Consider the following 20,879-nt stretch of genomic DNA (forward strand, 5'->3'; position numbering starts at 1 on the left):
GCGCACAGGAAGGAGAAAGTTGCCCGGGGAGCCGCGGCCGCCCTCGGGGGTGGGCCCTTGGGGCTCCCCCTTCCCCCGGTCCCGCCGCGGCGGGCACGGCGCGAACAATGCGGGGAGCGGGGCGGGGGGGGGCACAAGGCGCGCACTCACCTGAGGGGAGCGGGGCGGCCGGCGGGACGGCGAGCCCGAGCGGCGGCGGGAGGGGGCGGCGGCCGCGGCCGGGCAGGACTTTGGGAGGAAAAGGGAGGGTTTTTATTTCCCCTGGAGTTTGAAAGGAGGAAGTGAGGAATGCGAGGAATGAGAGTTGGTATGAAATGAACGCGGCCGAGGGAGGGGACTGCCGGCCAGCGCAGGGGCTGGGACGGGGCTGGGGAGGGGACTGGCGGGGGGCGGCGAGAGCAGGGCCGAGGCGGGGCCGGGGACAAAACGCGGCGGGGCCGGGCGCTGCCCCGCCGGCGGCCGAGTGCGAGGCCGGGCCGCGGCGGCGCGGGCAGTGGCCGGAAGAGGGGGCCCGGGCCCGGGGGCGGGGGAAGGTCGCCCCGCACGGGGGGGAGCGGAGGAAGGAAACTCCGGGCGGCCGGCGAGCAGCCCGGGGGCGGCGGGCTGGGGGCCGTGGGCGCCGCCGTCTCTCAGGACCCGGCGCGGGCGGGCGCGGCGCCCGCGCGGGGGAGAAGTTGGAGGCGGCGGCCGGGCCGGGGGCTGAGCCCTGGGGGCGCCGCCGCCCGCTCGGTGCTGCCCCGCGGGCGGGACTGCCGCGCTGCCAGCGCCGGGGGAAGGGGCTGCGGTGCCGGGGCGCCCCGGCGCGGGGGCGCGGCTGCCCTGGGCCGCCCCGCGGGGCCAGGCGCTGGGCAGCGCCGTGGGGACGGGACGGGACGGTTTCCACCCAGCGCCGCTGAGCCGCTGCGAAACAAACCAGCCGCAGCAGCGGTTACAACAGCGTAATTGCCCCGAGGGCTTCCCAGGCAGCCATCCCAGACGGGCAACCGCTCGCCCGCGGCGAAGGGGTGGCCGCCGTGGCGTCCCGCAGCCCCGCCACAGAGCCGCGCTTTACCCGCTGGCAGAGCCGTGCCGGTGCCGCGCTGCGCTGGGAAACGCCGGTGCGAGCCCGGGAGCTGCGCTGGGGCTGGAAAGGCACGTCCCGAAACAAAAGCAGCAGTAAAGCGGCGAGGTTGGGAAATGTAACTGCATCCCATGCGCAGCTACGGCTGCAAGATAAACTCCTGCACGTCTCCAGCAGGTGACACGGGTGGCTGGTGCACGCGTAACTTGGAGCTACAACAGCTGGCTTGCTTTAAAAGTTCAGTGTGTTGAAAAAATGGGTGAAGAAAAATTTCAGCTCTTGCTAAGAACCCAAAACTAAGAAAGTTCATAACTCAGCTTGCAAAGACTGAAAACAGGACCTAAATGTGTCCTAAGGCCTCAGAAACCAGATGGCAAAACCCATCAACTTCATAAACGCAGCCTTGGGATTTGGAAAGCGAACTCCGCTTTTTATGTTGTTTTGGTTTGGGTTGTTTTGGGGTTTTTTTTTTTGGGGGGGGGGGGAGTGTTTTGTTTTTGTTTGGCAGTGCTGAAGATAACCGATATTGGTAATCCTTTTTCATACACTTAGTTACTTTTCTTTGTAAGGCAACGCAGCAATAATTTGATTTTATGATACATACTCTCTGATACAACTGTAGGATCAAGAATATAGACAATATAAATAAGATGAAGTTACAGAACTCAATGAAATTATTTTGTGGGCGTCTTTTTGTTATATAAAGCCCTGTAAAGATCTCATTTAGCCACTGTTTCTACTAAGCCATATTTAAAACCACATAATTTAATGAAAAACAAATATATGTTAAAGGTAGCTCACTTCTCACATCTGTTCATTGTGAATTCTAGTCCAGGTCTCATGATTATATGACTAATGTATTGTTTTGCTCCCATTTCCCTGCAGAATCAACATAGCTCAAAGAGAAGGAATTGAAACCTATTCCTTCCTGTGAATCATAAAACAAATTGTTTGCCGGACTCCAGTCAACTGCAGATGGAAACCCACTCAAGAGAACAGAGGTTTTTTGGTGGTGGGTATTCAGGGTTCTTTTCCTTTACTGGTAGTAGTAATGTGGTAGGAAACTGCTTAGAACAGAAAGCAGAGGGAGTTGGACAAGCTGTTGGGGAATTAACTCTGATCATTATCTGAATGATTTTGGTATGCAGCTTTTAGAATTTTTCACAGTAAAATAGTTTTACTTTCCCTTTAATAAATAAAGCACTCCATTCAATTGAGCATTTCAATAATAAAAAAAAAATCCTTTGTTTTCTTCATAATTTTAAGCTGCTTTGTTCCAGACAGTACAACATCTTGCCTCGTTTGAAAACGTTAATTTTATCAAAGTATTTGATCCCAAACTCTAACTTCTAGCATACTTTCACCCATGTATGTATTCTCTAAATTAAATGTTAAATTACCAGAGCAGGTTACAGTTACAACAGCCTTGATCTTAATGCATTTTGGTGAAGTTAATTTGCTTCTGGATTTTTCTCCCATTGTAGGACTAGAGAAGTGACCTCCAGCTTCCAGCAAGGAAATCGTAATTCCATATAAAACATGTTAAGGGATGGAACAGGAAGACAAAAACTCCATAGACTGTACAGTTCAAGCAATAAAAAAGTAACAGTGGGTACCGCCCCTTCTTTGGTGGCAGGGCTTTCAATTCTTGCCACTTCACAGATGTAGCAGGCTGTCTTCCCTGTTAGTAAGGAAGCCCTTAACACCACTGTTACTTTTCTACTCGTCCTCGTAACTACATGCTGGGCCAAATCTCTTGGCCCTAGGATGCCGTAAATGTCTTAGTTCTGGGTTTTAGCTGTAGTAGTTCCAAGCTGCAGTTCTATACAACACAGTTTGACACTGTGGCAGAGATGAGATTCCTGACTGTCAGAGAGGAATCTGTCCATAGTTCAGTTTCACAACACTTCACACAAATTTTTGCTCTTGACCTGTAAATCACAGCAAAGGCTTTGCTTGTCTTCCGTACCAGGAATAGGAAACATAATTCAATGTCAAAGTGAGAGATTTACAGAGCTGCTAATACCAGCAAGTAGAGAAGAATACTACGTATAATTATTATGCCAACAGTAACAAACCCCCCTGTCCTACTGCTGCTAAATTCAGCAGCAAAACTTCAATGAAAGTAGGACTGACCCCTGAAATTGCAATAAATTATTCATTGTCTTTTATGTTGGTGAGCCAAGGGGTTTATAGCAGCCTAGGAACTGTTTTAGTCTGCTAGGTCTGCCTCTAGCATTCATATTTAACAGTTTAATATGCCTCCTTCCTTTGTTTTAAGATCTCTTTGGGATTTAAAGATGTTACATTTGCATGTACACAACTAATATTACTGTACCAAGAACAAATGCCCAGTAGTATTTCCTGCTTAGTTTTCTCTTCCAACTAAACCTTATTTGGCTTAGATTGAAATAATGGGGAAAAAAAAAAAAAAAAGGTGCGTGAAGAACAGGGCCTATACACTGAGAGCTGTGTCACTTTCTGATTAGCAGAACCACAGTATCGCCTCTTACTGAGGTTCATACATTTCCCAGTAGAAACAGGAAAAAATAACCCCTTCAACTTGGTGTTCTTCCTAGCCTTGTATTATTTCAGCTCTTGATTCATAATTCGATGGTATTGTACTTCAACAGTAGAATGGGTTCAGACTGAGGGTAGGAAAATCCATAAAGAACCATCTCAAAAGCCTTAATTGTATTCTGGGAGAAACATTGAAAACATGGGGCAGAGAAGTACAACTAGCTTAAAGAGAGTATCAGATGGAAACCAGGAACTGTACAGGAAGACCTTCTGATGGTGGGAGGGGTGTCTGGGGGGGTAGGGGTAGTATTGGAGAGACTAACGTTACATTTATTCCCATGCTTCTAACTGTATGAAAGAAACACCACAAAGGAAAAGAACTGAGAATTCCAAAGGAAAAGGGGAAGACAGGAAGAAACTGAGGTATCTAGTACAAGAACATTTAAAACCACTCACAAGTGACAGCAAAACCCTACCAAAAAAAACCCCAAACTCATTTAGAACTAAGGATTTTTTCAATATATAAATTAGTTTATTTTCATTTAGATATAAAAGTTATAAATACAATTCATGTAAAACGGTATCTGATAAAAGAGCACTGAATCAGTTAATCTGTCTGCATAATTTGACTGAGACCTTGATCCTGCGAGGATCATTAGATGTCAACAAATAACTTGAAAAGCCACTGCTGACCAGCCTAACTGTAGGAGTGACTAAAGGGATGCTAACACGGCCTTCTGAGCACAGAGAAAACCATCTGGAATAGGAAATCAGCATTCTACCTTCAGGTCACCCCAAACTAACATAAGGCAGCTTCTTTTACACAGTCCTAGACAGAAAAATAATCAGACAGGTAACAAATTGACTTAGTTTATCTGGATGGGTAGAGGGAATGCAGAGCCATCAGCCAAGAACTCAGAAGAGCACAACTGGAAAACGCTGCCAAGTCTTGTCCCCAGCCTGATGGGCAGGAAGTACATGAAGGCACAAAAGAGATCCGTGATTCAAGTTCTTTTCGTGACTGAACTGCTGATGAGATCATCTCAAGACAATGGCTCACCAGCTAATGCAGAATGGGCATCCGAGAGAGACATGTGCTGGAGTTCTCAGCATAATTCATAATTTACAGTTAAATACAGAGTTTACATGATGATCTTTTTTTTTCTTCCTAGTGATATCAGAAAACGTCTTCACAAAGTTTCATTATTTTGAAAGAGCAAGTGGTATCTACCACTGCAAAGACTCCAGAGACCGAAAGCAATAAATCTAGCTCTTTGGAGCTTGAAACAGTTAGTCTGCCGACAATGACAATATCTAAAGCTGGAGAACACCTATTCTTGTCTCAATAGAGGGACTGAGTTTTCCAGGATCATCATGAATATGCATAACAGCCACGAAACAGGCAAGATAACAACTGTTCTCTGCTTTCGTACACAGCAGATATGTACACTATGAGGCTTACATGTCACAGTGTGCAGCAATTCACTCTGATGACTCAAGGCCATATGAATCAAGAAGCATTCCGTGCTGTGGCCTAGTCTCCATATTGTACATCCAGCATTAAAAATGGAACACGGGAAGGACACATTGCAAAGCCCCATGATACATTAATTTTTTTAAAACTTACCGATGCCTCTGAAAACACCTCAAAATCTCCTTTTGAGGTAACAACTTCTTATAGTCAGGTTAAAATTATTTATATAAAATCTACTTTAACGTGTCATTACTTGAGATAATCGCATGTTAAAAAAAAAATTAAATGAGTCACAAAATTATTCTTAAAAACGTAGCAAATTTTATGAAATATGGGCAAATTAAAAAATATTTCTGGTCAGATTACGCTCTAGATTCATTCAATCAGGATTTTCATGCTTTTCAGGAATAGCACTGTATTTTGTTACAATACTACCTTCTGCCAAATTCAGTGAGATTTTATCATTCTACTCAGTCTCGTTTTTCACATGGTTAAAAATAAGAGAAACAGTAATGGATATAATATCACCAACTAAAAAGGGAGTGTTTGACATTTGATTGTTCTTTATTTGGTAAAAAGACTGCCAAGGGATATGGAGCAATTAGAACAATGAAAGGGAACTGGACAATCAGACTTAACAGAGAATCATCCCACAGAGTAAGGGAAAGGGGTTTTATTAGAGCCAATGCCTCATTCCAGCTCTGTATTTGTTGAACATTATCTACGGTTGCACAGAGCCATAACCTGAATCATTGCACGTCTGATTTGTAACAGACAGCAAAACACTACACAGGGCAAAAGAGAACACATGCCAGTGACTGTCCTTTTTTCTGAATTCATCTGATCATGCTGATCAGATCAGTAGCGTCATCTCCGGGTGCACTGTGGAACTTCCAAGGCACATGAACACTAAACTGTTATTTTTCTAATCCTAGCTGCAAGGGGTTCCAATTAGCAGGCTAAACTCCTTAGCCTGCTCCCTGCTCTCATGCAGCATCTGTTACAAGGATTCTGAAAGCAGAATCAACGACGACAAAAACACCACCTATAATTCTTGTTCTTCCACAATGCACTACCCCACATTTAGAGACTGCTCAGCCTTGGGACAGTCTCCTGAGATGGTCTACTGTCAACTGCCATAATGCTCTCGGGCCTGGTATTTGCTGCCTAATAAGCTTGCAGAAGTCTGTCCTCCAGTTCCCTTCCATCCCCAATGTGCTTTTCATTACTCCACCTGGAACTCTTACAACAAGATGCAGGGATGGGAGTGAGTTCCATGTTTCAACTCTGTTGTCTCTCATTCACAGGCCAATTTACTGTCAAAGCTGGAGAGTCCAATAGCAAAAGCCTGAAGAGCACAGAGAGGATAATTATAGTCCAGAGTGAACACATCTTCTGCTACACGACCAAACTGCATCACAATGTAGTCAGCTGGGGAGAAAAGAAAGATTCAGAGACAATTTCACAGTGAAGCAAATGAAAAAAAAAATTCAAAAACACCCAGCAACCCACAAATAAAAAAAAAATTGCATATGTCTGGCAGTCCCAAATACATGTGGTTGGTCTATTCATCCTTTCTCACCAGAGTAGCCTTGAAATCTGATCTCTAGAGTGACTGTGTCATTCTAGAGATTAACTTTCTTCTCAGAACCAAAGCTCAAACCACTCTTCTGTTGGGCTGAAGGTGCTCTATTAATCCTTTCCCTTCAGGAAGCCTTTTGCTGCAGCTGTGGACAGCAGTGTCTGCACCCACCCCAAAAAAAGGGACGCCTTATATAATTTTCTTGACAGCTGAGAAGTCCCCAGTAATCCTGACCGAATTCCTCCACCCAGTCTCCCTTCTCCAGGAAAAGTGTCCTATTCCTCCCAAACTTCATGAAATAAATTGGGTTCTCCCTGTTCAAATAAGCCCCACACAGTCTCCACCAGGCTCTTACGGTCATTATCATGGACAATCTGGAAGTTCTTCACTGAGGCCTGAGTGACTCTCCCATGGAAGTTCAAAACATACGATTGAGTATCATCGTTCCAGACTGGAGCCTTGTTGTGCAACTCAATGAGGTTCTCTAAATTTTTATTTTGCCATTTTGACAGCAGACTCTCATGTTCCTGTTCAGAAGAAAGAAATATATTTATCCAATTTGTAATGGCTCTGCTTGAGTACTCCCTCTCTCATACGTGTGCACTCTGTCACTTGAAGGTCATTCCCTGTTTAATGTAACACAATAAGAAGAGGTAAACTCAGTCCTACTGAAAATTTCCTGCAAGTACCAGGAAGATGTTTTAACGGCTTTCCAGTCCAAGCACTCCTTAGCGATCACCATATTTCTACCCCAAACAAGGCAAAAAAAACCAACCCACCCCAGAGATAAGGAAGTATGTGTACAGGAAAGGGAGCAATTCACAGGCTACAGATAACTGCCATCCTGCTGGCAGGAATCCTTTCTGAGTCTCATAAGCTTTCTTTGATCCCGTTGGATCCAACTTCCATTTCTAACACTTTAAACTTTGAAACAAAAGAAATTAACTGCATAGTGCCAGGCCCTGGGGTGCTTCAGTGAGGTCCAAAAGCTTCAGTGGGCTGTGAGTATGGCTTAAGTAGGTTAAAAGTCATCCCGTTGGGTCTAACGCACAGTACCAAAACCAGACAGAAATAAAAACAAAGTTACAAAAAGGAGGTAAAAGAGCACATTAAATTTGACAAACAGAATTAATTATGAGGAGCTGCAAATAGTAGTGAGTGAAACACATGACATATGATTGAATTTTAAAAGTTCTGCAACAAATAAAACCCAAACTGAAATTATATATGCTAGAACTCCCAAGAAGAAGAATCCAAACTGAAGTTATTTAATGAGAAAAAACAATCAGGAAACAACCTGTTGTGGAGGTCTGACTGATACGGCTATAGTAACTGTTTTAGTACTGTATACAGATACAATAGTGGATTTTTGAGGATAACCTAAATAAAATCTACGGGTCAGTTTACACTAGTTACTTTATATCTTTATTTTTATTTACTTTTTTAAAGATGCAGAAAGAACTTTGAGAATTAGCACCAATAAAGTGCATTTAGATGTCATTTTTCCTCCTTTAAAGCAGGGGCAGTATTACTTAATTGGAGTCATTAAACTACAGAGAAGGAAGACAAAAACAGAGTCAAACCCCCACACTGAAAGCTTCACAAACTTTTCAGAACAGCTTTGTGTTTTAGCCTTGTCCACTGTCAGTATGCTTGCCTGCTAGCCAAAATTTGAGAAAATAGGGGAGAAAGAAAAAGGTGGGGCCACGGAATCATTACTGTACTGATAGGGTACATGGCAATACCAACTGAAAAATCATGAATAAATAACAGATACCATTTTCCTGTCCATTCACAAAATTAAACCTCTTTCCAGGCTCTCATGAGACTGAATTTCCACTCTTGAAGATTTTTTTTCCTCTGACCTTAACAAACACACTCTTGTCCCACTCATACCTACTCACAATGTGGATGCAAATACCATTTTAAACCTCTAAAACTCTGACCACATCTTTTAGTTAACAGCTGTCCTGTCTGCCTTCTGGTCTTCTATCACACCAAACATAAAACCCACATGAAGGGAACTGGACTATTTTCATCATACATCTTAATACATCTTCAGATACACTTCTGTAAGCTTTTATCTATAATATTCCCCATATGTATGGGAGATCCTCACTAAACAGTCACCACAAAACTCCATCCTTCTCCTCATCCCACTTTCTCCTTAAAGAATCCTCCTTTTCTGTGATTCCTACAATGAGACTGATAACATTCTGATCAGAAATGTACTTACTCTCTTGCTACTACACCAGAATACCACCTTATCGACTGTTGTAATTCACACACTGGCTAAGAATGTAAGTTTGTGGGAGAAGCAAGTTTGTTTTGTTTTCATCCAACTTGATGATGGGGTTTTAGGTGCAACAGCAACAACATACACTAGCCATTGCAATAGCTAAGTAGTATTTAGGCTGACCAAAGGACAAATAAGGATACAAACACTATTCCGAAGGCTACAAATCAGGTAAAAGGCAAGAACAAGTTAATCAACACCTTTAGGGAACATTGTACTTACTCTCCCCGAGACTCGCTAAAGCCTTGACTATTAACAACCTTGCTCTAAAATCTCCAATTACCAGTAACACCCAGACCTCTATCAGAAAGTGTTAACCTCTGCTCCTCCAATTTGAAATATGACCAAACTCCACAACTCACATTTCGTGGACGGATTGGAATTCGCTTATGATTCATATTCATTCCTGGAATGATCACAGACATTTTTCTAGGACCCTTGAATCCTAAGACATTGGTTTCCTGAAAGACAAGGAGAGACATTTCAGTAAATGAGATACTCAGTCTCAAAGAAGGAAAGACAGCAAAACTGAACTTGAATCCACATTTATATTGGTTATATAGATATTTGCTAGCTATAACTGTATTTTGAGAATAGGACAGACTGCATTAGAAGACGTACAACATAGTATTACCTAATTTAGAATGTATCTATTATCCTAATGAAACATTTCTAATGAAATCTGACAAATGCAATTTCCAGGCATAAGTTTTTGCATCCGAGGCAAAAATGTGCTAAAATTTTGCTAGTGAACAAGCCTTAAGTATGATAAAAGGCACATATCTTTGACCTGAGTCTGTGTTATCTATATATCACCATTTAGGGTAAAACGTTCATGAAGAATGACTGACATTCTTCTTCGGGTGCTGTTATTTGTGTTTAAGAACATACCTACAATTTTCTCTCAAATCATGCTCTCTTATAAAAGATTAAGAACAGACACAGAAGACAAAGCACTCAGCATCTGTCCAACCTTCAATCTTAAAACAAGCAGATTTTTCCAGAGTACTGTGGGAGACTGCTCCGAGTGGATTGAGAATAAAAAGCAAAGTAAAAATAGTCTTGACATTCTCAACCATCCATTTAATAATGTCAACCAAAATCCAAGCGTTCATTGAAAGTCTTTGGTAACAATGTCAGTGATAACTTTTAAAATTCCCAAAGACCAATTAAAAAGCCAGAATCTTTTAGAAGTACTGATTGATAGAAGTGATACAGCTTCTCCTAACATGCTAGTGCATTTTGCAGACACAGAACAAAGGTCTTTGAAGTTGCAACCTCTATTATTCCACTTCAGAAAATCTAAGGACATATATGAGAATGCGGGTACTGATTTTATTCATACATAAACTTTACGAACTTCTTGTAGACAAAAGTTTAGAAATGTGAAAAGCTGGCAATATTATTGGCTGTACTCATTTTAACACCTTGCTGCGTACAATTAGGTAAGAAACTGAAAAATACTGTACACAAAGAAGTATCCAGTGATACTTCTGTAAACAGGCTAGTACCGGAATTAGCACATCAATTTTTTTCCCAAGTGCCATTAAGATCAACAGCAAAAAAATAGCAAGACCATGCTCCAGTAGGCTAATGCATCATTACCTGTAATGAAAGTAAAAATCCTTCCACTTGACTGGCCATCATTTCGTAAAGAACCTCAAATTTTACTCAAACTTCAGGACTAGAATATGAAACATTTTGATCGACATTACTCCTTACATAATTCTAGAGTGTCCACAAGTGCCTTCGCACTCTGAAGGCCAGACTGAGGTGATCCACAAGATCAGAAGAAAACATCTCTTGCACAGAGCTAGCAAAACACCGTTTCCCCTGGAACCATATCCTTACTAACAAGCTGCTACTGAAATAATACCAGCCCTTTCCATCAAGATGCCTTTGGTTCTGCAAAAGGTAACTCTACTTCACAGTTCCTTCTTGTCACAGCACTCTCCAAACTAGCCAGCTGCAACAAGGTCTTTTACCATCACATACCAACATACTCTTCACGCCAGTCCCTCTGCTGCTTTCTCCTAGGCTCTCCTCATCCCAGGTGCACTCTCCCTCTCTCTGCTTCTTCCTCCTCTCTCTTCCTCAGCTGCCCAACCACTTCACAGAACCAGCCACAGCTGCACCTTGTCTACACCAGCCAACCCACCGCCCCTGAAGCCAGCCCACAGCTGTATGTTATCAATGTTAATTAACCCAGCTTCATTCCTCTACACCTTCTTAGTGTCCACCAAATACCCAGCTGGGCAAGAGGCAGTTCATGCTGTGGCTGGCTCCATGTAAAGGATATGCTGACTGGCCACATGCCAAACGAAAGACCAGGTAAGAAGGTCATCAGGATGTCAGTTAGGGTCCCTCTCCTTCCCCGGAATTGATTTATTATTCCGCTTCCCCCCCACCTCCCCCACCCCCCATTAAACTTGTAAGAACTTAACTTTGAGGCCTCTGCCCTTTGTTACCTCTGGTTGAAATTGGTCACTTGGTTCCAAAGTTAAGTGGGGGAGGTGGCCAGGCAGCATGATTCTGTGAGCTGTGTTTTCCTCGGTAACAAGGTGACAAAAAAGAAAGGGGCAAAAGGGGAGAGGCACCACTTACGTAACAAATAGCTGCAAGCTCCTGTCTTGTATGAGCCTTTTCCACTAGCCCTTGTGCCTTGACTGGGCTAACTCCATGGTCGTAGACTGTAAATTTAGTTCCCATGAGGTTTGACCTAATGTCAGGTTATGGAAAGACAGAGAGAGAGGCATCAGTGGAAAGTTTTGCCATCTTCTGCAGATATTTCTACAACACAGTGAAATCACACATCTCCTGCCATCTGAGTCTTCCTGTTGCCAGCTCAGTAAGGAGCTTCTGCAAAGTGCCTAAGGTGAACAGAGGCTGTAAACTATCCTGGAAAAGCACCAAGCCAGAATTCCTTCTCTGAACAGCCACCGTGAACGGTAACACTGAGGAAAGGTTGTCAACCCAGGCGAATACAGATTACATTAAGCAGGATGATGTGCGTCCATTCTCTCTGAACCGATACCAGATTGCTATTCGTAAACCCAACGCAACTAAAATGAAAATCCAGTCTCTCCTGTCTGTAGTTTTCATCTGTGGTTCTCACCTGAGTTTTCCAATGAAACTTTCCCCTTCCCGAGATAAATCAGTTGGGTCAACTGATATGAGGTAATTGGATGTTTTGCTCTTTTTTCGTTTTCTCCCTGCAAGAAGGAATGTCTGGAAATACAAAACGTTGATCAAGACTGGAGCTTTGTAAGAATGCAGAGGCATTGCTACCCAAACAGTTATCTCTCCATTTCCCACATCCATTCCCCTTTGTGTTCTGTGCTGTTTTTACCGTCTCCAAATTTTGATCTCTTCCACAAGCGCACACCCTGAAATCCTATCCCTCCAATCAGCTCACTTGGCAGTCTAGATATAATGCAACTGTCCTTTCTAGTCTCCCCTCCTTTTCTTCTGGAGCACCTCAGTCTCCCTCCTCTTTTTTTATCTTTGACAATTTGATACTATTTTAATTTAATTTTTCATTGTATTATGGCTTTTAAACCTGCCAACTCCCTCCTTAGTGCCTTGGGCAAATATAAGCTGTCCTCATCGGCATGCTGGCTCTCCTCAGCTTCTGGTTTCTTACCAGAAGTTCTCCCTTACACCAAAAAAACTCAGCGGTAGGAATACAATACCCAAGATACTGTGTGCTGCTTCCAATACCTTTCTGTTGTCGTCCCTTTCCAGATGCATGTAATAAGTGGGAAACAGGCCCCGGTCCATTCCCTTCTTATCTCTAGTGATTCGGCACTTGACTGTAATGCCACGAGGTGCAGGGCGTAATGCAAAATCCTCCAAGTTCTCTACCTCTCCCAGCTGTGCATCTGCTTGAGGGGATGGACTACAGGAAGCACCTGTTTCCTGTGGGAAGAACCATCATATTAGCAAATTAATATCACATCAGAGGCTCCAGTACTCCAAGAAAAGAAAGGTCTGTTGAAACAGAAGATCTCACGTCTCAAGAAGGTATTTGTGAAAGGAAATTTAAACGAGATACCAGCTCTGTTTCTCTGAAGAAAGTGGCTGTTACTCCGAGGAAAGACTAGCCCTCCAAGGGGAGGAGAGAAAAAGTACCCATTAACCAGAGACGAGTGAATTGCTAGGAAGGGGAAAATAGGTTGAGACACTAAATATTCTAAGCAAAGAGCCTCTCTGCCTTTAGAACTTCAAACACCTGTGGGAAATGAGGCAGCATGCTAAACTGGACTGATGGATGCTGCAGGAAGACAGGCTCGGATTTTTGTGACTGAAATGAGCACCGAGATTATGTTGGTTCAGAACAGTAGCAGAAACAGAGTAAGCTGATGCTGGAACCTTCCCAACTAAATGCTGAAAGACTTTAGAGCAGGGGTCCTCAAATTACAGCCCACGGGCTGGATACAGCCCCCCAGGGTCCTCAATCCAGCTCCCCTGTATTTACAGACGGGGGGGAGGGAAACCAAGCAGCTGCAGATGACTTCGTGCCACTTAATCCGCACGCCGGCCCCCTATTTAAAAAGTTTGAGGACCCCTGCTTTAGAACAATGGGTACAATCTGGGTGCAAGTTATGGTCACCAAAGGAACTGGAATTCTAATGGAAATCCGGTATAGATCATTAAAGTAATTTTTTCTGAGAGGTAGCTGAATCCTGTGGGTTGTGGAACCCAGGAGATTCCTCCCTTACTGGACCTTGGAGATGAGGTTGCTGGTTTACCCCCATTCCCAGGTACAGCCGGGAGGAAGTCTGAGTGAAAACACACAGACACACACACAGACTTGAAATTCACTAGTGGCTTTCACACACACACACCCTCCAGCACCCCCCACCACATATCTCCCAGTACCCCAAGCAGCTAACACCCAGACCTCTTGCAGCACAACATACACAGTCACCTTGATGTTGGGTGGTTGGTGGAGCTGAATGTGTTGGTTGTTTCAGACAGTTGGAGACAATGAGTTGTTGATGTTAATTCAGGTTACAAGCACTTCTTTGTCCTGCTAAGCGCTTTGTTAAGCACCAGCAAATCCTTTTGTTCAGAAAAGGAACTTCACAAAGGAAGCGCCTCCACGGGATGGATGGGCTGATAGGAAGCTCATCTCAGGCAATGAGCTCAGCAAAACTAGGGTAAAGGTAATTCTGACAGGGGGACCCCAGACCCAAAAGAAGTTGAGACTGAGCAGGTAAACTAATTAACATGAGAAGTGAAATAATTATTTGACAAAGGGGAAGTGGAGCACTAAGTAATGAAGGAGTTTAGTAACTTGTAACCAATGAGGGCTGATGTCTTTGTATCCTAAACTGTATAAATACTGTAAAGTTTTGACAACTGGGGAGCTAGGCATTTGTGGGTTACCACCTAGCTCCCTACTTCGTGCAAACTAGAATAAACAAATAAAGGAATACCTCAACTCGGTGTGTGAAATGGCGCTGTACACCTGGTAATGAACCCACTTATGGGACAACCACCTCACACATATACTCACACAGGTCTTCTGAATAGCGGCGTGGACCTTTAAGGCTGTCCAGCACCCGCGCCCAAACCCTCTGCCCTTTATCTGGTCACTAGCTCGGACCCTGGGTCTTCCTGATGCTGGTCTCTTCCGACTCACTGACTAGCCCAGCATATAGTTGTCAGCGTATGTATGTAACTCACACACACAGAGGAATACATTCACAGAGGGAACAATTAGAAACGGAGTTTTAGAAGATGGTAGGACACGCTGCAGTAATCAGGCACAAGATTTGGACAGACAAGCATACTGTCCTGCAGCTGTTTACATGCACCTGGTGCCTTTTACCCCCCTGTTTTCCCATGCTTATTACTCCCTGATCCACTTCGACCCTTTTCTTTTCCCTCGAGTCCCTTCCCCTAAACACCCCATCACAAGTTTTGTCCAATCCCAGAATTCTCTGTTGCATCCCAAAATTCTGTTCCTCCTTGCATCCCACCATAAATGCTGCAAACCTCCAGGTAGCGATCCCTCTTCAGTTTGCAGTTGCTCTGAGTCATCTTGGTGGATTTTACACCAGAGACAATGGCCTATTCTGTCTCCTTTTTGTATCATAGGAGTAGTTGATTCATTGTGTTCCCATTTCACTGATTAGGCTGCTTGGGTTCCTCTGCCCACCACTGTTCCTTTGATCATTACTAAGTCTTTGTGCTTAACTCTATGGCCTTTCATTCAGATAACCTGATAAGCATGACCTTCCTCTGCCTTCAGGGATTAATATGCTAGCTACTGTAGTTGCAACTACTATATTTTAACACAGTGCTCAAGGGGTTAGTACTAAAATCAGGCACGTGCCCCACCTTTTATCAGAAATGGATTGCAAGACTTACTGCAAAAGATTTCTCACTGGTTGCAGAACTAGGCCTCTCAGATTCAGGACAGGGTGAGTGAGATGCTGGTCTCTTACTAGCTTCTTCCTCCTCTGTGTCCTCCTCATCAAAATTCAAACTGCCTGAAATTCCTGTCAGAATACAAGATCAAGCAGGTATCTTCTGAAAGAAGGTGTCATGAGTTCATGGCATCACTAATTCACATGACTTTTGCATAGCTATTCGCTCTTTTAATTAATTTATGTTGTCTCAACTGCTGATTTTCTTCATGTGCTATATTGCTTCCCGAGCCTTGTAATTCAAAACCCTAGCGACATTTTGCAGCTGTCACTGTGCAGATGATTAAGCAGCTGTCAGGCTTTTATTAATACATATTTTACATGATATTACATGACGTAACATACTGCTTAGTATATGCCATGATTGAATTAATTTTGCCTGTTTTCATGCAAAAAAGCCCTCCACGTCTTAAGAACAGAAAAAGGAAATCCAGATCAATATGCTGATGTTTATCCTATAAGTTGGACTCTGTACAGTTTACAACCTTTACCATTTCCCTTTAGTTATATACACACTGAAACGGAGTATAATTTTTCAGTAAGAACCCCTCCTATTCTTACATGAGTAGCAATAACTCAGGTCTCATGAATACTACCAATTATTTGATTTTTTAAAAGGAAGTGCAGACTGAGTAGTTTCAGCACTTATTTATTTAATCTTAACCTGAGCACAGTAACGTCGAGATGACTGTGGGTATACAACTAAAAGAACTCTGGATAAAGACATTTATAAAGAGCTTCCATACACATCACTGTTTGGTGTTTCCTTCCACTTGGAACTGCATCATTTTGTTCTGTGATTCCATTCTTTAATTTGGCTGTAGAATGGAAAAGCACATAAAGCACTACACTTGGCCTGCTAAGCTGAATTATTCGCTGAGAGCCAATATCATAACAGTGCTCCAACATGGCACTACATAGAAGGGGCACTGCTGGAAGTTCTTTGTCTCAGATGAAACAGAAAATGTGGTCTTAACAACCTGCCAGTAAACTTCCCAAAGCACATTTGGAAAGAGGAAAGGCGTTAGCCCTAGTACTCCAGCCAATTTCAAAATTCACTATTTATATTCTACCTCCAACTAATTTCCCCTGAAGTTTCTGGGTAGTCTCTCCTGCTTCCTTTCCTAACTCTTGTGCAATGTTGCTACCCATAGGTAAGCAGCTGTTGCGTCTGACAACTGAATGGAAGTATTTCTACATACAGTAGTACCTTAACACATAAAGCGTACTGGAAACATTCTGGGAGACAGGCTCTGCAAAATAAAAACAAGCTGCGTACCATATTAAACACTAGCCATTATTTTGCTGCAAAGTGCTTAGGCTGCATGCAACAAAAAAGGTTTCCTGTGGTACTGGCAGCAACATAAGATACTTGGCAGACAGAGATGGACACTCCACTGAGAAACTTCTCAATGGGATATAAACTGTTGAATATAAAACTCTAAAACTGTTGATTGTGACAGCCTCTGACTCAGGAAGAGCACCTTTCCTGTTAGTCTCCTCAGCAGTTAAATTACTGCATTTACTGGCTCTAGAGGGTTCTGCTGTTGTGAAAATATTCAAGCATCATATCCAGATATATTATATATATAATATCTGGAATAAAAACACCCCAAACTTTAGCAAAATGTAAAGTATAGCATTTTGTCACCAACTTCCTTGGAAAGGCCACAAAGTATACAGCACATTGATAAATCTTTAAAACATAACTGTTATGTTCCAATTAATATCAGAACAAAGAACTGCAGTTCTGTATTTCTACATGCTGTAGAATCTAGTAGTCTGCATTTAAAAGTAATATCCTACAAACACTTATTTCATGATTCCTCATATTTTTTAGTTTTTATAATACTACTGAAAAAAAGTTATAAGACATAGAAAAGCCCCAAAAAAGAACTTTGCCCATTATCAACTCTTACCTCGTTTCTGTAGGATCTCTTGCAGATCTGGCTTGCCTGCTGTGTCTGTTAGAGCCTCTCCATCATTTTCCTGATCTGTATTGTCTTCCATTTTGGAAGATCCAGCAGAGAGGGTTTGGAGCTTGGTCCCCAAATCTTGCACTTCTGATTTCAGGAAAGCAGCTGGTCCATCAATGCCTGCAGGCCAAAATGAAACAGAATGCTAAAGTGTTTTTTACCCCTAAATAAAACAGCATCCCAGGATGGTGGTTCTTTTCCTCTTCCCTTGCTCAAGCATCTCTTTAAAGTACTGATGGATACTTGTTCAACTTTTGTCAGAATACCTGGGGGGAGTCAGGCCTGACTCTGGTACAGGCCACCTGCTACCATAAACATATCAGGCATCAGTTTATCAATTTATAAATATAGTGATTGTATTTACTTTTTTTACAAGGGCTTAAGCAATTAAAATGAGTTGTATTTGTCATACACATTGACATTCTTAAAATTATTTACGGGCAACTACTCTATTTTCTTTTCCTTCACGTTCCTTCATTGCTCCTGCGCCAATAAGCGAGTGCTCTACAGTGAGTATCACAAATCAATTTTATAAAAGTATCTACAGCCACAGGCAGAAAAAAATGTAAATGGATGTCCTCTATACCTTTTTGGTAGAAATGATATTTCCATGTTTAAACATGCAACACAGCTGTCCACCCGCTTTTCATAATTGGCAGAGATGTCTGGATGTCAGGGTCTGGCACATTTGTTTGTTTTTTACAGTTCAGTACTGCTCAATCATACTGTACTACGATTCCACTCTCGTACCTAGAAAGCTATGTAATCAGTCTTGTTTGTCACTTGACCACTGTCACAGCAATGTAGGTGCCCATCCGTGACATAAAATGCATGCACTGGCATTTTGGGGAACATTACACGATCAGGTTGACTGCTTACCATGTAAAACAACATCACTGTGGAAAGGGGCAGGAGTTTCTACTAAAGGAGTCTGCTCCTCACACCCTTTGGGCTTTGACCTACGCAGCTTTGCCTCAGGATTTGGCTGTACCATCAAGGGATCAAGACGTTTCTTCCTCTGCTTTTTCTCTAGAAGAGCTCTCTATGAAATAAAGAAAAAGCATGAAATAAGGATGAGTAACCACATCCAGAGAGGCAGAAACCATGCCTCAGCTATTGGCAATGGCACGTCACCGATCAGGATCTCCAATAAACCCGGAATACTCTTGTAGTCTCTTACAAAAAATCCTAGACACAGATATCACTGTGTCTTTGGAGTGAGACATCGCCTTTGATTCTCCATCAGTGGCTGATGTGTACACCTGCTTATTTTCTGATCTTTCCTGAGACTATCAGAAGATAATGTGAATTCATTTCATCCAGTCTAAATTGCAGTAATGTTTAATATGAATAGACAAAATCAGTAGTCATTTATAATCCAATATGAAAGCCAGGACTTGCAAAGAAAAAGGTTTTTGTCTCAAAAGCTATCATCTTACAGGGAGAACTCAAACCAAATAGTTCCCAGAAACCAATGGTGACAGGTAAGACTTGAAGGGAGAAAAACATTTTAAAAACGACAAAAAATCCAAACCAAAAGCTATAGTCATTAAAATAGGACCGATCCAATAAAAGGAAAATTGATCTACTTTGCAAAGTTTTTCCACGTAATTCAGGACTGAAAGGAAAGAACAGTAAATTCAAATGTTAAAAAATAAAACGTTACGTTTCCAAGATTTGATGTTTATGATTTCCTACTAAATGAGAATAGAAGACTTAAAGCAAACGCGAACGTCGCGCCGTTTTAAAGACACCCACACTTAATCCTTAGAAGTTAAGGCAATACATGAAGAAGGAAAAAAATCATATTCTAATATTCTGTAATGCACCACTACACAAATGATGTGCAAGCCCCTTGCTGTAGATGCAGTTTAACCGTGCCTGCTTCTAAGGTACCTGAACACCCCCCTCAAAGCTGTTCTTGATGGTAGAAAGCCATTCTCCATCAAATTCTTTTCAGTCTCCAAGGATCCAGCAGCTAAACAATACCACCAATTTAATCCAGTTGAGACATAGACATCTTTGGAACCCTTTCCTCTCCTGTTATGCTTTTTCTCTCTCTTGTTGGTTCTTTCCTCTCCTATTAGACTTTTTGTCTCAAGTGAGGTTAGTTTCTAGGGCAACCTCTCCCTGAGGAATTCTAAAACAACTCAGCCCTTGGTCCTTTATTCTTCCTGCTTTTCAAGCACTTATCTAAAAAATTTTTTTAAAAAGCAAGAAACCCCCCAACCAAACAAAAAAACCCAACCTAACAACAAAAACCCAAAATTACACACACACAAAAAAAAAAGACTAAAAAAAAAACCAAAATAAAAACCACCACAAAAAAAAAAACACCAGACCAAAATGATCTTTTTTTATTTAAACTCATAATTACACTTTGAAGACTGGGCTGCAATACAAGTAGTGTTTGTTACTGCAGAATTATTTGCAAGGATTGTCCTGCAGGGCAAAAATTACAGAGAATTCCAAAGAGACTATCACATCAGTCTAGAAGAAGAAAAGAAAAATGACCAGCAGAAGTCATACTCTTAGAAAATGCTCATTACAGATAAAATTTCTTTTCTAGAAATGTAGTCAGACCCTCCAGAAGAATTTGCATTTGTTTGTGTTGTTGGTTTGATTTTTAAATTAATGCTGAGGAAAAGTAAAAATTTTGTGATAGTTTATAGATCTCCAATAGTTTAAACTGAAGGAGAGAAGGAAAGCAAGAATGAAAACATTATACTCAGAATAAACATTTGAGAAAATATGTTGTCAAGGTTTCTCTACCTGACAAATAGACAAAAAACCAAAACCAGACATATCCTAAAGGCAGTAAGAAGGTACAAAGCTACTGATAGAATGGGAAATTTAATTTGGGATCAATAGAGGATATAATAACTTTCAAAGCTACTTAACTGATTATTCTATCAGATGAGCTTTTTTTAAACATTACAGTGCTCACCAGTCTCAAAAATTTTTTTTTTCTTACATTATGTTTCATCAAAGAGTTTCTAAGACTCACCAATACAACAGAATCATATTGGTTTATATTGAAACATATAATTTACTGCTGTTAGATGTGACCAATCCTCTTATTGCAAGAACTTCAAGATAATCAAAGTAACAAAACTTGATAGTAATTTAATTTGTTTTCGAAAGGCTTCTCTTTACCACTTTGCTTATTGAGATACAAAAAAAAATTATCTAAAAGTCCACTGACAGCACAGACAGCAGCAGTTCATTTTCTCTACATAAGGTGGCAGAGCAGCCTTACCTTCAGTACTATGCATTCTCACTTACTCCACTAAGATGAAGCAGAAAAAAAAAGAAAATATTGTGTTTCATTTTGTCTACTAACTAGCCTTTTCCTCCAGCTCGATGTTACACTAAAAATTCATATAATATTACAACAAAAAGTTTAGATAATTCATGAACAGGACACCAGAACACATAACCCATTAAATAAGTAACAGATACAGATTATCATGATTTGTTCAGGATTTTGTGAACTCTCTATTAAATACTCTCAGATACATTTTCTTTGCACCA

The 20,879-nt window shown here is 42.0% G+C and overlaps 2 protein-coding genes and 1 long non-coding RNA gene across 5 annotated transcripts in view; 1 reads left to right on the forward strand and 2 right to left on the reverse strand.

Annotated features, from left to right (window-relative positions):
- Positions 1–286, reverse strand: part of TEAD4 (TEA domain transcription factor 4) — a 57,268-nt gene extending 56,982 nt beyond the window's left edge. For both annotated transcript variants that reach the window (XM_055711142.1, XM_055711140.1), the window contains exon 1: positions 151–286. The gene's annotated coding sequence lies outside the window, so the exon portion shown is untranslated. The remainder of the gene's footprint in view (positions 1–150) is intronic.
- Positions 271–4,879, forward strand: LOC129736148 (uncharacterized). The gene is made up of 3 exons (XR_008732364.1): positions 271–307; positions 1,946–2,072; positions 4,753–4,879. It is a non-coding gene; the product is annotated as an uncharacterized LOC129736148 (long non-coding RNA).
- Positions 4,085–20,879, reverse strand: part of TULP3 (TUB like protein 3) — a 33,171-nt gene continuing 16,376 nt past the window's right edge. For both annotated transcript variants that reach the window (XM_055711143.1, XM_027815000.2), the window contains exons 3-11: positions 18,225–18,387; positions 17,289–17,465; positions 15,311–15,441; positions 12,653–12,850; positions 12,048–12,160; positions 11,537–11,651; positions 9,295–9,393; positions 6,992–7,163; positions 4,085–6,485 (exon numbers count right to left, since the gene is read on the reverse strand). In XM_055711143.1, the coding sequence (XP_055567118.1) occupies positions 6,352–6,485; positions 6,992–7,163; positions 9,295–9,393; positions 11,537–11,651; positions 12,048–12,160; positions 12,653–12,850; positions 15,311–15,441; positions 17,289–17,465; positions 18,225–18,387 (1,302 nt within the window). In that variant the 3' untranslated portion in view covers positions 4,085–6,351. The remainder of the gene's footprint in view (positions 6,486–6,991; positions 7,164–9,294; positions 9,394–11,536; positions 11,652–12,047; positions 12,161–12,652; positions 12,851–15,310; positions 15,442–17,288; positions 17,466–18,224; positions 18,388–20,879) is intronic.

Source organism: Falco cherrug, chromosome 5 (genome assembly GCF_023634085.1).
Source record: "Falco cherrug isolate bFalChe1 chromosome 5, bFalChe1.pri, whole genome shotgun sequence".
In the NCBI taxonomy this organism is placed as follows: domain Eukaryota; kingdom Metazoa; phylum Chordata; class Aves; order Falconiformes; family Falconidae; genus Falco; species Falco cherrug.